Source organism: Phialemonium atrogriseum (genome assembly GCF_030411735.1).
Source record: "Phialemonium atrogriseum strain 8032-3 unplaced genomic scaffold QBC33scaffold_31, whole genome shotgun sequence".
NCBI classification, from domain to species: domain Eukaryota; kingdom Fungi; phylum Ascomycota; class Sordariomycetes; order Cephalothecales; family Cephalothecaceae; genus Phialemonium; species Phialemonium atrogriseum.
Window position 1 is genome coordinate 100,673 of NW_026848168.1, and position 17,613 is coordinate 118,285.

The window sequence follows — 17,613 nt, forward strand, 5'->3', positions numbered from 1 at the left end:
TTTTGGACCGTGTTGTAGAGTGTGATGCTAGACTCAAAGGCAAAGGTAGCCAGTTTCAGCAGTCCGGAAGCCAGGCCAATAGTTTCTGCCATCAAGAAGAAGAAACGTTGCATGCCGGTGCTTGCCCACAGTGGGTGTGTTGACGGCATGACCTCTCGACCCCCCTCATACCACACATTATGGGCCTTCACCTTCCGGCTAAGCAAGCACTACCCCTAGTCTTAGGAAAGAAGAGAAACAGGGCACAGGGCGACAACGACAAGGCCGCAGCTGACCGTCTATAGGTAGAAGAACCACCGCCAGCCAAGATGGGCCGTATTAATGCCAGATAGCATGGGTCCCACGCCGGTCCCGCAGGATGGCACTATCTAATCCAACCTATTACGCCTCCTAGCCCAGTTTTGCTGGTTACTCGTCTTGAATAGGTACTCGTAGTCGGCTGTACTGGCGAATACGTTGGCAAGGCCTGAGAGGACATAGCTGGGCACTTGCCACCACGTTAGATCCCCCCAACGTGTCCGGACATTCCCTCGCATACGAGTAGCACGGCCCAGTGAGCTAGATCAACACTTAGACTCCGGCAGCTTACCCCATACCGAGAGCCTCCAGTAGATACCCCAGCGTAATCTGTCTCAGAGGATACATCGATACCATGGGGCTCGAATAGAGCATGTAATTACAGAGAGAGCTGCGGGAGAGCAGGCCAGACTTGATGGTATACGTCTCCTACAGCAATTGTTACATAACAAAAAAAGGTCAGGACGTGACAGACTCGACGGCCAGGATACAACTCTCATGATGACTTCGCAGGCAGGTCGGGAGAGGGTTGGTTAAAATATTCTGATAGATTGGCGGTACTGTCGAAGTGAGGCTGACGTTGGCAATAATAGCATGCTCGCTCTCTTCCCTGTGGCAGCTTCTCCCGCTTCCCGGCCGTCGGTTGTCCCAGTGAACTCGGTGGAGTTGGGGGTCTCGAAACTGCTGTCTAGTTCTGGCATGATGGTAGGTTCCACAGCCCTGATATCTTCGTCGACGGTTTTGCCGCCTCTGAGGGTAGCATCTAATTAGGGCTTAGGGACCCCAATCTTTGGGACAAAATGATACGCTATTGCCATAGGCTTTGGTCAGTCCTTGTTACTGCTGGATAGAGTTACTGCTGGATAGAGACGGGACTTCGCGGTTTGTGCGGGAGAGATGGCAGGTATTTCACCACCCATCATCACGACTTAGAACTTGCGAAGGGCTACCGGAATTTCCAAGCAAGAGTAGATAGGTTATTTGTGAGAAGCAGAGAACCTCCAAGTGAATTTCCCAAAGTAAGCCTTGACACTATGGAGGAATGGCTCAGAGCACCATAGCAGTAGTCTGTCCGAAACTCGACTCATTGTCCTCTGCTTCAGTTAGGTCACACTAGTTAGATATGCCCGATTCAAGAGCCTATTCATCAGGAGGAGGAGCTTGAGAGAACATTTACGCTAAAGACAAGAAGATAGATAAAATAGCAAACACAGTTTGAAGGAATGAGACCACATATTGTATAATGATCAGATAGAATAAGCCACCCGATCTCAGGTTTCCTTTCTAGCTTCCCCTCCACGTCTTCCCCTGAATTCTAAAGTGGGAGACTTTGTGAAGGGTATGATATTGATAACACAAATCTAGAAGATACATGCCATTATCACTCCCGTTATCAGACCCTTGAGGACGCAGCTAGGCGTCCAGGTCCATGTGAAACCGATCGACGAGGAGCCAACCGAGGTGTACAGAAAGGGGCAAAAGGGCCAACTCAGTAAGGAAGAGAGTGGCAAGAAGTGCCACAGTAAACGAAATCATGAGACAGACTCTGACATATTAAAAAGGGGCACTTCCTGCCCCTGAATGGAAAGAAAAACAGCAACCATACAACCAACCAGCTGTCAGTCTGACTGATCAGAGGAAGAGTACTGAGCATAAAAATGAGATGACTAGATGAAGAAGTTCCGGTCTAAGATACAGGAAAAAACCCAATATCCATGTCCCCAGGACAAGGGTTCCCTAGCTCTTACAAAGCTTTGGCTCCCCTCTAGGTCTCTAGGCGCTCTTCAGTATGTGATAATCCCGTGGTTCTTGATGTCTTGCCTCAGCGTGATTATAGAAGCAATGTGCCGCGCAGTTGATAATACAGTCAAGTAAACGGCCAAAGTAAAGTAAGCATCCTGGTTTACTAGCACCATCAGGATAGGAAAAGGGACCCGGAGGAAGAAAGACATCCAGGCAGGCCACTTTATATAGTCTCAAGTAAATGGATGTTACAAACTAACTATACGCTCTTGTCTTGGCCAAATATTAACAGGCGAGTATGTCAACACCGGAAACCCCTCAGAAAAATCGTGGGTGGAGGAGCGAGGCTGGGACTTGGATAATCTGACTAGGGCTAGGGTTTATGCCACTGCATTAAACATGTGCTCTAGTGCCCTGTCGTTTGCACAAGTGAAGGGGGGAGAGGTCTGGTCAGGTGTCACCTACCTGGATGAGTTTTTGTTTCGTCATCTAGGCGGTGAGTCGACGCGATCGACAGGCTGGATAGTTCCTGTTCGTCAAAGGGGGGAAGCTCCCAGGCTAGGAGAACACCTGACACGGAATGGACCTTTAGTTTTTGGCCCGTCCTGTCCAGTTCTCCTCCGTAGTTACTCACCTCTAAGCCCGCATCCTGAAGATGGTAGGTAGGAATGAAGCCCTGTTGCGACGGCACGTCAACAACGCAGACCCTGGTCGTGGTCTTGAACCCGTTGCTATCCGTCAGGAATACTACACACACCTACCATGGTGAAGGGAGGAGGGTGTGGTTGTAAGTGAGAATCAGTACCTGTATGTCATCGATGAATTTGTACCTGGACATGTCAAACTAGATCGAGCGGATTCTTCCTTCCCACCTGGTTCTAGGCCACCTCTTATCATGAAATAGATTAATCAGTGCTGCAAGGGCAACCAGAAAGGCAACCCGGCTCCAGATCTACACCATCAGCACAGACACCCGCGTTGCCAAGTCATGTATTGTAGCGGCTACAATGCAGGCTTCCCAGGACATCGATCGCGACATGGACATGGTGGGGGGGGGGGGCGCGCTCGTTGGTTTTCTTGGCCAGCCACAAACCCATCAACCAGCTCACCGCAAATGGCATATTCGGGTGGACCGGTAACGACGGAGCTATCGAGGTGGTACAGCGGCGCGCAGCTCCCCCCGGCGACCGGTGAAGGAGATTGATATGCGGGTGGAATCGGCCAGCCTCTTTTCGACTATCGGTTCTCCTCCCACGCATGCCTGCATACGGGGGCCCACCAAAACCTGGCACGACAACACTCCGCGCCGGTTGCATTGCATGGCTGGGATGTCTAACGAACAACTTTGCGGCCCCGTATTGTTGCTACGGGATGATCTACCTGGAATTATATCCTGTGCATACAGCCAGGAGGGTAATTGGGTAGAGCTAATTCGACTGCGAATGGCAACATGGCTGTTTTCCCCCCAGTCCATCTCAGCGAACTTCCATCGCCTCTTCCCGTCCCTTCCTCGCTTCTATCCTGCAGTGTGGTGGTTTAGCAAGCAGGAATTAGGTGAGGGTTAGAAGGGGAGAGGAAGGATGGAGGGGTGTGTGTGTGTGTGTGTGTGTGTGTGCGTGTGTGTGCATGTTACAAAGCAGCCAGACCAGAGCATCACATGCGAAAAAAGCAACGAAAGGGGTTTGGAGGGGATATCAGATAACGATCGAGGCGCTGGGCACCAATGGCGGGGGCTCGTCTCGAGTTGGGGCGGTAGGATTCCCAATTTCCCACCATCATCAGCAGATCAGCGGCCCCGCACGCAACCAGGGCGGTGCAGCACGGAGTGCATCTGCGGCGTGGGCCCGATGTGGCCCTCCCCTCTCCCCTCGAGGGTGACAAAAGCAAGTGTGGCTGCACTGCATGGAGTCTCTCTCTCACACTTCGCGATAAGATGGGGAAGGTCGATGGATGTTTTGATGGCGTCTGGACTTTCTGGGGCGTGCAGTATGGGTGAGGTGAGGTGAGGTGCCTGTACATCATAGCATGGTCGATGGATAATTGGCCTGCAGCAGCAATTAATTAATGCAGGAGGGAGTTTTTGACGGTGGGCCACTATCTATAAGTAGACCACATCCCTGATCGTACCTCAATGTCGCTGCACGGAATCAGCCAAGGTAGCAGCAGCCAAGGTGGGCAATCATGCTTGCGTGTCCTTCGTAGCTAATCCGTGCTGCATAGGTAGGCATGTGTCTCCCCATCCAGCCCCTTCTGCATCCCTTACCTAGGTGCTTGGTCTACGGGTGCTAGATTCTCGGAGACGTCAAGTTTGAAGGGAGTTGGACCAACGTCGTGAAACCCAAACCAGCACGGAAGAGCGGGTCAGTAGAGGCTAGAGGGATGACAATGCGGAACATACGGCATTCGGTATCTAATTATCGTCAAAGGCCATGAAATGGATTCGGAGGTTACCTGGTCTTCTGAAGATTTGCACAATGGAGTTTGCACAATGGGCTAAGAGTCATTCTTTTACCCCTTCGGCCTCCCATCCGATGTTTACGGAGGAGGACGGACATCGGGTGAGGTTCCCGGATCGTCAGATTATGGGGGGTTAACGCCCTTCCGGTGACCCCGCTTCCGGCGTGAGATTTGCTTGCCCCTCCGCTCCAAACCTCTTCCGTCCACACCCCCCTCAGCCCGTTGTTGGTAGTGCGACTGCGTGGCCCTTTTCCCGGTGGTGTCTAGTGTCTGGTCTAGCCGAATCTTGCACCACCGCACATACGAGTAGTAAACATGCATGATATGCTGACTCGGTCCTCCAGCTAACGCGCACCGACCACTGTCTCCACAGTCAACCCTACGTAGAGCTCAGGCAGCTTCGCACGCACAGCTGGAGCTCCGTATCTGTGTCTGTAAGCGAGCGGCCAGAGTCTAGAATTTTGGATCAGTGCCACGGTATGGAACCTCTCGATCACAGACGGCAGTGCTTGACTCGCTCACTCCTCGCCCCCGAATCCCACTCACTCTCCTCTAGTCCCCTCTCCCCGTCTTTTCGCCTCTCCCTTGCGTCTCGTACAGGCATTGCGAATCTGTTGAGGCAACCGCCACTTGTCTGCCCCCAGGATGCTACCCTTCCCCGCGTAGAGCCACAATTCCCATGGCGGGACCAACCATGTCGTGCAGTCAGCACCTAGAAAAGGCATACAACCCTCCATCTTATCTCTGTGGCGTCCACCAGTTTCCCTGGTACCACGACTTGCTTGCATCGCATCTGCGCGTCCAGGCGCCACTAGGCTGCTTCTGCCTATGCTTCCATTTGCGATTTCCCCGCTTTCTTGGCCCTGCCATGTTCCCCTCAGAACGAGGAGCCCCTCAAAATGAGGGGACAGCTCCGCAGCCCTGATGATCGAGAGTAACTCCCCTCCTTCTTTTGGCCACGGTGAGGATGGGGTGTGTGTGCCTTGTCGAGTTGGCATCGCAGGCCTAACCCCGTTGCACTCTGGTTGGTACCAACTGCTCTGTGCTAGGGAGCTAGCGAAGAGCGGTGGACACATCGCCGCTGCGCTAACGTAGGCCAGGCCAGGGATCAAGTTCCTACCTACCTACGTTGTAGGTATACTTGGTACTCTACATACCCGGAGATGCACCTCGAATAGCAGGGTGAAATACCATTCAACACGCCCGGACTCGAGATAGAACCGGGATGGCAGGGCGAGTTTCATATCGGGCAAAGCATGCCCGTGGCTCAGCGTAAACCCACGGCAAGTGTCGGAAGGGGCCAGGGGGTGCTACTAGCAAGAGATAAGGACTTGTGCGACACCAGGAGAGAGCATGCCAGTTGTGGTGACACCCGAGGTTGCTTGCGGCTTCTGCCTGCAGTCAGCAAAGTTTGTTCCCCAGGTTTTGATAGCTCCACGCCTGCAGCCCAGCTCGCGACCGACTGGCGTTAGAGGCCGTCATGTATGCTTCACAGGTCTGGGAAGGGTCCTGGCTACATCGCGGTTGCCATCTCTTCCCCGCATCTCCAGATTGCAAGGGAGGTTTGGCACGGTAATCCGTGGCTAGGGAATACGCGAAAAGGGGATCCCGTCAACACGAGATAGCTTTCTGTGTGATGCTACTCGAGCGATGTTGGGGTGCTGGCTGCTGGTCGGTGAAGATGACAGCATCGCGATCGAACAGCGAACCACTAGCTACCCCAGCTCCTCATTGACAGACCTTCAAGACTCAAGCTTGTGGAGTGGATTGGGTTTCACAACGCCGTCCGGATCGCTCATCGAGAAGAAGTCGGTCTGCAGACGCACATAGGCGAACATTGAATGTCAAGCACCCGACAACGGACATGTCATCTAGCCGTCATGTTTAGGGTGCCATACCTCGACCCTTGTATCATCAATCGACCCGATTCTGAGATGTGATGGAAAATCATTCCGATGTGACGATGAGGATATGCTGAAGGTATCATGAAGGTGACGGTCCAGGGTGAGGTATCATGAATGTTGGTGGTCTCGGGTGAGGTAGCCTGGGAAAGCAAATATGCACCGGGAAAATACCACACCGTGGCGTGGCCGAAGTCTGATGCAAAGGTGAAGCTTATCAGTGGGTGGACGCGGTGTGCTCTCCATAATTATTTCGTCACTTGACGAAGGCGTGCAACCGATTGACTTTGAGTGTAGCGAACAGTCCCTGATGTCGTCCAACCTGATAGCCACGGACCGCGGAACGAGGGGTTTAGGACGACCGGGCTAGCATCGTCGGGTCGGGCCATGGTTGTGACGATGACGAAGGGAGAGCCATGTCTCGGCCAGGCACACGCCGCACACTCCAAGCTCAACTTCGCGACACGGGAGTCGACCTTGGCAACGACCCAAGCACGCGGAAGATCACGCAGATGCTAAAAACCAAGGCAAGTGGCGGGCTGGAGTGGTGGAAGTGGCTGACGGTGATGATGGCTGTCACTTGACAGGCCGGAGGTGACACCCCGAGGTGGTTTCGCAGCTCGCTAATAGGAGATGAATCTTGCCTGTTCTCCAGGTGGACAGCTTCTCCGAACTACTGCAGCAACCCGCGAACCAGAGAGAGTACAGAGCCTGCGGGAGGAAAGGTTTGGTGCAGCAAGAGGTGTCGCCCGTCGAAACAGCCAGGCCTCGGGGTGGGTAACCATGTACGCATGCTGTACACCACCACCTAGGTAGGTAGCAGATGTTTCGCTTCGCCCAACCAGACGACTGGGTTTGGACCGAAACTGAAGCAATGGTGAAGTAGTAGGGCGCAACACGGAGCCTCCAAAAGTCCGGGCAATTGAGGTGGGGTACCTACCTCTATGACGCGTTTATTGGCACAGTCCAAGCTCTTCACCGCTAGTTTTTAAGCGCCACACGGGTTATTTGCTTGGGTGAATTGGGTGCTTTGAAAACCGTGCGCGAATAGCGTGTCACACCATGCCAAATGGTTTGGCTAGCGTATTGCTGGTGTTGTGACGGTTGTTGTCAGCTTACACTTACGGCGTAATCCGTAGTTACCCCTTGTCTGGTGGGTATGTGGCTGATCACCTGGCAAGGAATTCCTGCGAGTTCCGTGCTGACTGCTTGCCAGTCACAGCTCACTGTGGGCAAGCCACAGGCCTGATTTTGGGACTGGTGGCCGATTTGCAAGATAACAAGTACCCGAGTATCCATGTCTCCCACAATTTTAAGAATACGTACCTGTGGACGCCCTCTCATGCAGAATTAGAAACCAGATCATCCGATAAATGAGATAGAACTCCAGAGAAGAATGTCCATGCCATCGTCCATGCCATTTCCTTCCTCGGTTCGATCGGCATCCTGAGGCCCGATCCAGAAAATCCAGCCCTACGTCATTGAGCTGTCACAAAAATGCATCACGACTGTGATCCTAGTCATCAATTTAGTTAATTGCTACGCTATATGTAGTGTATGCCCTAGTGCCTGGTTCAATCGCTCCGCGAATTTCGGTGGACAGGGGGGCTTATAATAGCAGAGTAGCAGTATATGTAGGCGCTCCGGCATCAACAGGCCCACTTCGGATGGAAAGGTAAACAAACAGGAGAGAATTAGATGGAAGACGAAATATTTTGGCTATACAAATCCTAGACATCTCGAACTTTTTAGCGGAGACGAAGATGGGGGGAGATCGACAACGAAGATTCCATGTGTCTCTCCCCGCCTCCTCTTCGCGGGGAGCGGAGATGCGAACTTTGCAAGCTGCGTGTTCAGTCAGGATCGGGATCCATTTTTCTGTCTCGAGTTCCGCGGGGTTGGGTTCCATTGTTTACGGATACGTACCTGCACGTAACATGGGTGAAAGAACATGGATGAAAGCGAAGGAGAGAAAAAATGGCGTCTAGACCACACTAGTGCCGCTCCTTTTTCAGGCAGGCATCACACTGATCATTATCACGCTATCGCCCACCTCACCCCATTGGCCGAACCTTATCGAACGTTGCCATAAACCTTGGCAGGTGCGTCTGCTCAACCAGGCAAGGATAGCGCCGATCAGCGGGGGACCGGAGCTTTTGGGTCTGCACATGGCGCCAGGGGGGCAAGACCTTCACCACCCACCGTTTCGCTCTCCACCACTCTGAGGATGCTGCCATCAAGGTAGGCAGGTGGTCCGGCTATCGCTGCAAAGTGCAGACCACCACATCGAGGCAAAAAACTCTCGAGATCTGCTGGGACACTTTCGCCCCAGAAACTCTCCCCTTTCTGGGACCCCTTTTGCGGCTGTACCCGGATTATCGCAATTGGACCCCAGTCGAGAGTATGACCCGAGGCTGGGGCACAAAGTATTGTACATGTAGAGTTTTGTTCCGGTGGCACTCGCGCGGGTAACCCCTTTCCCCCCCTCAACCATGGTGCAGGTGTTAAAGGTGGTTCTGCTCGACTCTTGAAAGTAGGTACATAGTGCCGCCTACATGCCATCCATCCACAACCCCCATGTTACGCTGCCACGTCTCGAAAAGCCGGGCAGGTTAACGGGCCACGGCATGTCAGTGGTGGTGCCTTGGTCACCAGCACGGCGAAGTAGGGGAAAATTGCGAAAGCCGTTTCACCCGAACATGGTGGATTGGACATGAGAAATATTGCCATCGTATGCACCGGTATGCGCCGGAGGGTAACAACCGTGGGAAACCTCCTTATTCACTTTCCCTGTTTGATTGGCATGCGACCATGCATCAAACCCCCACCTACGAGGCTGAAGCGAAAACAAGGCAATCTGCCTGTAGAGTTACAGTAGCAATTCGTACAACAACAACAACTAGGAGTGATTGGTCAATTGCAGTCGAAACACGCCAAATCTGTGAGCTGGTGGGGTTAATATCTCTTCAGAGCGCCACCTACTGCATGGATTCTGCAAACCCAGCAGAGCGCATGGCAGTGAGAGCACCCGAGATCGGAATATTTTCTTGATGCTAAGCCTGAGTTTGAATCATTTACTGCACTTGCTCAATGGACCAAGGCCTGGGAGAACTTCCTGAGTCTCGTTCCACAATAAGTCTGGCCATGATGGCATGTTGGAAAAGAGTCAGACTATTGGATGCACGAAAAGACTTGGGCGGCCGCCAGCCCAGAGTTTTAAGGTACTTTCGTACATATCAACAGAATAATGGGGCTCATGCGCGGTAGTGGGCCGGAGAAATTTTAACCTTGTACCGGTACATGCGTACCTCGCGGGACGGCTACAATCACCTGCTGGGGGTGGCCCACAATACCAGCCACAGATCTGGAACTGGTAAAGTTCTGGAACCAAGCAAGTCATGCCTACCTAATGTTTTGCGGACAAAGGACTTGTCTCGCTGCAGATCCGTTTCTTAAGCCAGCTCACCGCCCCGATGAAATCACCTTTTACAACGTAGGTAAGACCTACTTTTTGATAAATCGATTGACTCGGTTCGATCGTAGAGCACGCAGTGGAAAGCAGGAATTTAAGCTGCATCTGTGATATGGTAGTTTCATTCTCGATGTTCAGAAACAGCGAATCATACCGCGGGCTGGGTGGGGTGTTGGGTTCCAGTGGTGTGATTGGGTTAAGTGCTGCGGCCGATAGCCCCACTCGTTTTGTGTTGGGTGTTGCTCTCCGATTCCGGCTAACGGTGTGGTCTCGGTGAGCGAGGGATGCCCTTGCAAGCTCAGCCGCCTTGGACCAGCCAGATTGTTGCTCAGTCCCCTTGTGTCGTTTTCCACTCTTCCGGATGCGGAATAGGAGGAGAGCGCCGTCAGAAGATCATTCTGATAGTTCGGCAGGGCTGCCGTTTGCTGTTCAAAAGGCTGGAAGGAGGAGAGCATGGCTGGGCTGGCGAGCATGAAACAGGCAGGAAAGTTTAGCCGCACAGGAATCTGCAAAGGCGTTTTGGTGTGCCCTCAACACCGTCCGTCCAATGAGTGATGCTGGAACCCCTCTTGCCCAGCGCCGTGGATATTGCTGCTGCATGCACCATACAGGTGCAACAGGCAGTAAGCTTCGTGATTTTTATTCCCTCTCCAACGCCCAAGCCTGCGCAGAAGACACGACGGATGCAATGCAGGGTCAAGAGTCCCCTCGTCGGGACCCTGGGAATCGTCTCGTCATTGACTGAATCCCATCCAACCAGGCATGACAGCTTATAAAAATAAGCGCGAGCCAACTCAGGGGCCGGCTGTTGTGAAGGATCGCTTCTCCTGTCAACTTCGCGCAGTAGTGTCACTGCGTAGTGTAAATGGGACGGCTCCCGCCGTGGGGCATCTCAAAATTGGGTTTCGCCGTAAATAGCCCGTTGGGCATAGTGTGCATACGCTAGTATTATTTTGAGGTTGAGACTCGCATCTCAGCTAACTTGGACATTCTCTTGGTTTTGTTGCTATCGCGATCTCGATCCTGGCGCCTGTTTTCGGAGGCAGGGGTGGCCGGCCGGCTTATCAGCGAGGCGGGCGAGGCAGAGGTACATAAGGAAGGACCTGTGGAGAGACCAAAATCGGTACAATGAGATCACTTTCCAATATCACTCTCAGACCCGTATATGTAGAAATAGTCCCTTTCTGCCTTTTCCCCAAGCCTCGGATTCTGGAACCATGCCTTTGCTGGGCCCGAGTCCATGGCCGGTCGGCCGTCTTGTTAGTGGACCGTATTCGGAAGTGGGGCTCTAAAGGAAGATGGCCTGAGCGTGGCTTGCATCGAATCTCACGCATGGGCCGGCATCGCCTCCTGCACGACAAGAAATTGGCGTCTCTTAGCGCTGCATGGATGGCAAGGACCACTGCAACGAATCGAGGAGTTTTCAGACAAATCAGCTCCTCGAAGGGGCCGACGCACGAACGCACTGCCCCTTGACGACTTCACTCCATTCACTCCTTGCCTCTCCATTTTCCCCGTTCCTTTTGAGATGGGCAGGGAACAGCCGGCCGTGCAGCAACGCGGTGGGCCAGACCCTTGATCTCCGCCATCTCCGCCATCTCTCCAGTGGGGGACTTGCACTATGACTTGACTGTGGATAACATCCCGACACTCTGCGGCGGATGAACCCCTCAGGCATCGGACAGGCTGTTGTCAACTCTAGGTAAATACGCATATCTATCTCTCTCTTAACATGCCATTCAAGCCGGGTCTATCGATATATGGTGTGGTGTGGGTGGTAATGATTGGTCGGCTGTCATCATGTCATGGTCGAGGGGATGGAGGGGTTCCAGCCAGTTATCACTGGACTTTGCCATTCGCGTATCAAGAACCCTGTCTGCGGGAGGTTGTAAGAGGGGAAGAGAAACTGCACACTACTATTACACTAAGATGGTGGTGGTGGTGGTGGTGTCGACGTAGCCTTGTCGGTGAGATGTCGTCTTGTCGTACTCGCAATTTCTCCTGCAGCGGTGCAGAGTCCAGGCCCGAGAAAAGAAGGCCAAGCAGACAATAGCTTTGGGGATGCATCTCGAAATAAATCCGGGTATTATTACTAGTATCAAAAGAGAAAATTGCGCCCGAGAGGTTGCAGAGTGGATCAGACATATATGTACATGACATCTGCTACATCTCGGCTTTACAGCTGGCTAGAGTCGTATGATGGACAATTGAAACAGATTGAAGAGCATGAGGTTCGAAGATGACAAAGACTCGGCGCTTGTGCAAAGTCTGGTAGCCTACGCTGAGTGTGGTGAGGTCAACAGCCCGGTCAGGGATCATGGATGTGACTCGGTAAGGGATGCACCAACGGAAAGAGCCAGTTGGATTAGTTGCACCGCGCTGGTGCAGCCTCATGTAGACTACTGCGAAGCAATCCCTACATGGCACACTCTTTACGAATATCCACCAAGGCTCTCGCTATCGGAGCCCGCCTAACGATGGCTCGGCTTTTTTGAATTGATTGCAGAGATTTCACCATTCAGTACCTAGGGGGGCAGGGCCTCGACTCATCCCTGCCGAGGAAAATTGCCCCAGTGGAGAATTGATAAGTGTGCACTAGTGTAGGTAAACTAGGGTAGATCTGATGATAAGTGGTGATAGCGACTCAGCATTCCTTGTTGTCTTGGCTCTTGGCTGCTTGCTGTGTACCATCCTTCGTAGTTCGTACGAGTGGATGAATACACTCACTGCACTTACTGCATACGGCCAACAGAGTTGTTGTGGAACTTCATGCCCGCACTACCTAACGAGGGGTGTCTCTCAGGCCCCGCCTGAATAGTGTGCTATTGGCTTGAAAAAGGATGTCCAAAACGGTGGAAAAAGCAAATAGGATTGAAAAAAAGAATAAGCAACCCTAACTGGCTGAACAGGCGAATGCTTTCGTCATTGTTTCTGGCCCCGCTGGAAGGATGGAATCCAATGGGATTGGCTGCTGCATCTCAGGAAATTCGAGATAGCCACCAGGCCAAGTGGGGCAGGCGGCTTGAAGTTACCAGCGAAAATGTCCCACTCTCGATTCTATCTTCGCAAGCAGGGCTCCTTTTCGGTACCAAGTATCGCCAAAATTGCCAAACGTGAGACCTACACTAGGAATTGTCGTCAAACAGCTTGCGAACCCCCGCACAGCTGTAGTCAGCTGGACCCAACGTGGATATGCTGGCGTCGCCCATGGCGATGATGTGCAAAATGTCTCCAGGGCCATTCCAGTTCCTCTTGACACATTTGCTGACGGCAGAGGCATCCGAGCTAGCGAACAGATACGCGAAGAGAGAATGAATGTGCAGGGAGCACATTTTGCCACCAGGCAAAGTCTTTTCCCCCATCTCACCGGTCTGTTGAGTCTGTTGAGCTATTCAGACATCCAACCAACCAGTCAATCAACCAATTTAGCAATCGTTTGGCGACATATATTGTGGGATTGAGGGGGTGAGTAAGGGGCAGGAAAGTTGCTAAACAAACCAAGGGAATGGCGCGGGGGGGTGCACCCATAAGAGCCAAGCTAGGCCTCCCCTGCAAGTACAGGTACCTGACAGGGATGCCAGTACGTACTGTTCCCAACCAAGACCACCACCCCGGTCACTGACTCCGCCGTGTCCGGTCTACTCCTCCCACACCTTGATTTCAACACTCCTCCTCCATGACTTGCTTGACACTACTTGGCTAGCAACCTTGAAGCCAAGCAAGCGGCCAGGGCACACACCATCTGTGCAGTAGACGCTACTTGGCGATGCTCCACGCCCCTGGCCGTTGCCACGCCGTTCCGAGAATCCCATCATTCAAAACCACAGCATCTGCTGCTACCCATTCCACCACCAAGTAATTCTTCTCCTGCTCAGCGCTCGTCGTTGTCTTTATCGTTGCCCCGGACCCCCCCTTCCCGCATCTTTCTTCGGGCTCCCTCATTCCTGGCTGTGGTATCCGGTCGAGAATAAGCTGTACGAGAAGACGGCTTCCTTTGCAAGGTGGTCCTCGTCCCCGGCCTGCCGTCCGCCCTAACGGCCATCGATCGAGCTCTTGACTCTCGTTTTTGTTGACGATTGTAGTCGAGTTCGCCTTCTCTTCTTGCCCCTTCCCCCTTTTCCTCTTTGATCCCCGGGGGGACTTGCATCGTTGCTGGAATATTGCCGTTGCATGTCTTGCCACCGTCCTCGTCAAAGATAACGCCCGATTGTGAGTAAAAGAAACCTTGCAGCCTGCAGCCAGAAAATCATGCTATCACCAACATCGCCACCCCACCAAATTTTCGTACCTACTTCCCGAAACCCTCCGCCCCCACACTCTTTCCACTCTCACCATATCTATCTATTACCTATCTCTTTTCTTCCCTGACCGAGCTGTTGCACCGGCATTGTAGCAATTGCTTTTGATTGTTGACCTTTTTTGCTGACCTTCCGCTTTTCCCGTCTCGCTAGGTTCTTCTCCTAGGAAAGACGCCGACGTCATCGATGAATCACCCCTAAAAAGGGTTCATAACTCCATTCCTCGACTCATCGCTCCACCATTCCCTCCTGGCAACCCTAATCTTTTGGGAATGCCGTACACGCCCCCCTCCCATCGCTCCCCAACATGTTCAGCTCCCACCTCGCCCGACACCAGCCGTAGGTCGTCCTTCCACACAACCCCGACCAGCGGAGCGCGGCCTTCACTACCCCGATCGGCGTCGTACCTGACAAGGCATCGGCGGACGGCTTCAGCCCCCCAGCCGAACAGTGGCAATGTCGGCCGACCGACGCCAGAGGCTACATCGGAGGATCTGAAGAACATGGTGTCAAGCAGCAGTGTCCGGCAATCTCCTCCACCGGTCACCGACAGTCGGAGAATGCCAAACGGCGCCATACTGTCCCCGCCTGCGTCCTCCCCGGAGTCACCCTGCAGTGACGAGGAGGATGGTCCCGAGATTCGAGGCCGCCAGGTGGAGAACCTGAAAGCACTGCATGATGCCATCAGCAAGATCCCCCAACACAGGGAAACATCGCCGAACAAGGCTGGCCCCGGAGATGTCCTCGTCCTGCCGTCACACGCAACTGCAATTGTAGAAGGCATGCGTCACAGTTTCAGCACAGGCGCTCTGGACGAGCTCGCGGCAGGTCGCCGGAGGGCAGCCCACGCAAGATCGGCCACCGAGCCGAATGCCTTGATCATGAAGTCGGAGGAGAACTCGCTGACGACATCTGAAGAGGATTCGGACGACGAGTCGCAGCGGAAGCCCCAGATGGTGCGCAAGAAGTCGGGTGAGCTTGTCCGACCTGCCCTGCGAGCCTCTTCACACCGGCGGCCCTCGAGCATGCCCGGCACTCCGACTTTCTCCAAAGTTGTCCACTTCGACTCGCATCTTGAACACGTCAGGCACTTCCTCCAGGTTGATCGGCCGCTCGCCGTCAGCACGGGTTCATCGCCGGCCGACACCTACGAGAGTGACACCGAGTACCCCTTCAGTGGGGCTTCAAGATCACCCCCTTTCGAGTGGGAGGTCACCATGACAAACTTGCCAGTGGAGACCCCCGCTCGGAAAGCTCAGGCTGTTCGGCTGGAACGTGTTTGGTTGTCGAGTGACCAGAAATGTCTGATAGGATCAATTGTCGTGCTTAACCTCGCCTTCCAAAAACACGTCACCTGCAGATTCACGCTCGACTATTGGAAGACCACGTCCGAGGTCGTTGCCGAGTACGCGGGCGAGATCCAGCCAAAGGAAACCCCCGCAGGCCACGACCGGTTCAATTTCAGCATCAAGGTGTCTGACATCTCCAACCTGGAGTCCAAGACACTCTACTTCTGTATCCGCTACAATGTGGCCGGCAAGGAGTTGTGGGATAACAACGGCGGCATGAACTTCCAGGTCGACTTCAAGAAAAGGATGCTCCCCCAGAACGGCAAGAAGGGTGTTATTGGCGCTGCCTCACGGGCCGCCAACGGCTTGCCGCGGAGCTCCCGTCGAGCAAGCCCCTCGACAGCTCCCCGGCCCAAGTCAATGCCCGTCGGCCTCGACGAGTTCGGAGAGAAGCCCAAGCTCAGCTTCGACCAGTCTATTCATGACTACCTGGGCGAGTCCGCGCCGACGGGACTGAGGCTGAAGGGTGTCAAATCTTCGGCAAGCATTGCCAGCGATAACCTCTCATCCCGACTCTCAGCCCCGAGCGGCCAGGCTTTCGCCAACCGGTATGACTTTGGTGCGTCTCTGACTGCTGCTGTCAAAGCCGCGAAAGCAGCCCCGCCTCCCAAGTCGGATGGTCTATACATGAAGCCACACAGGGCTCCAACTGTCTCTACTACATCCGACAAGGCCAAAATCACCAAGGATGCCATCCCCAGTGCCCAGTCAGCGACCACAGCCAACAGGACGGCGGCTTCGGTGACCAGCTCGCCCGGCGGTGCAAGCATATCGTCGTCATCGTACGAGGAGTTGGTCAACAAATACTGCTTTGTACGTGCCCTCGGTGAAACGCCCAGTCCCGGTCTCGCCTTTCATTCGACGCGGAGTCATCTCGGATAACCTACATGACAAGATCGACTAACATATTCAACTTCTAGTTCGGCTCGAAACCCCGCCAAAGTAGCGTTGACGATGGCTTCAGCACCAACAGCACCAACTCGAGCATCGGGAGTCCAGTGCAGGGAGTCGGAGCCCCCCTTCACCACGTGCAACAAAAAATCACACCCCCCTCCGGCGAATCTAGGAATGCTCGACATCCTGCCACAGCAGCATTAAGCGTCTCAATCGAGGCAACCGGCAGTCCCGAGGTCGGTCAATCACGAGCATCGTCGGCGTCGGGCCCGAGGAGCGGCAGGTCACCGTCCCCTGCTTCACTGGTGGGCAGCTTCAGTCCGTTCGCCGACGCGACGCCCAGTCCGTACCAGCACCTGCAAGATCGGTTCCCGTTCTCGGGTGCCGAGACCCACGCTGCGACAGCGATCAGGGGCTAGACAAGTTCTTCAAAGGCAGCTCAGTCGCCTCAGTGCTGTAGTGACACGCACTTGCTGTCAACTGGATAACTGGACTCGCAACATAATCCCCCACTCACAAGAGCGGTCGTCTCGGGGTCATCGAACTCGCGCCCCGGACAGCAAAGCAATGTCCACCTGATTACGGGCCCATACGATCGTACATTTCTGCCTGGCATCGTCCCCCCGCAAGGCTCACTTTTCTTCGCTCATACCTCGTCTTTCGTCGTATTTTCCTCTCCTGTCTTTACATCCTTCCATCGCATGGCGTTCAGGGTACGTTAATCTGGGGCAAAAAGTGGAATTCATGTAGCCCAGTAATACGATGGGGCTACAGGCTGGAGTTGGGCATTTCACGGCTCACGAATTTCTCTTTCGGCACTCTTTTCTTATCTCGGGGCCGTAATACAGGTCGTCGAGCGCATGGTTTCAAAGGCTCATTCTCTGGTTTTAATGCATAATCCTGCGTTTGTAGCGTCTGTCTCAGCGTCAGCGCACCATCGTCGCTTCTCACTCTTGACAAGTCCTTTCTGTTGTCTGCATTTCCGGGTTTATTTCCTCATGGGTCACACAAGATCTGACGGAAGTTGGGCTTCCGGGATCTGCATCAGGTCGAGGGGCTGGAGATGGAGGAGGTGGTCGATGCATTCGGTCAGGGCCGCATCGTGTACTGCGATACACAACCGGAGCCGGTCCTGTCGCATTTGCGAACAGGAGCTGCCGAACGACTGTGTGATCTTTATTCGATCCATGGAAAGGCGGCAT

General features: G+C 53.8%; 2 protein-coding genes across 2 annotated transcripts; one reads left to right on the top strand and one right to left on the bottom strand.

The window, feature by feature from the left end:
- Window positions 1-8,452: 8,452 nt before the first annotated feature.
- On the bottom strand, window positions 8,453-10,325 carry QBC33DRAFT_518605 (uncharacterized protein; the record flags this gene model as incomplete). Its single annotated transcript, XM_060426253.1, has 7 exons — window positions 8,453-8,560; window positions 8,601-8,812; window positions 9,231-9,259; window positions 9,381-9,390; window positions 9,707-9,779; window positions 9,907-10,030; window positions 10,132-10,325. 7 exons carry the CDS (start codon window positions 10,323-10,325, stop codon window positions 8,453-8,455), a joined length of 750 nt encoding a protein of 249 aa, XP_060279665.1.
- A 4,115-nt stretch (window positions 10,326-14,440) lies between these two features.
- QBC33DRAFT_459424 (putative phosphatase regulatory subunit-domain-containing protein) lies at window positions 14,441-16,830 on the top strand (the record flags this gene model as incomplete). Its single annotated transcript, XM_060424928.1, has 2 exons — window positions 14,441-16,330; window positions 16,438-16,830. The coding sequence occupies 2 exons, from the start codon at window positions 14,441-14,443 to the stop codon at window positions 16,828-16,830; spliced, it is 2,283 nt and encodes a 760-aa protein (XP_060279666.1).
- Window positions 16,831-17,613: the final 783 nt, after the last annotated feature.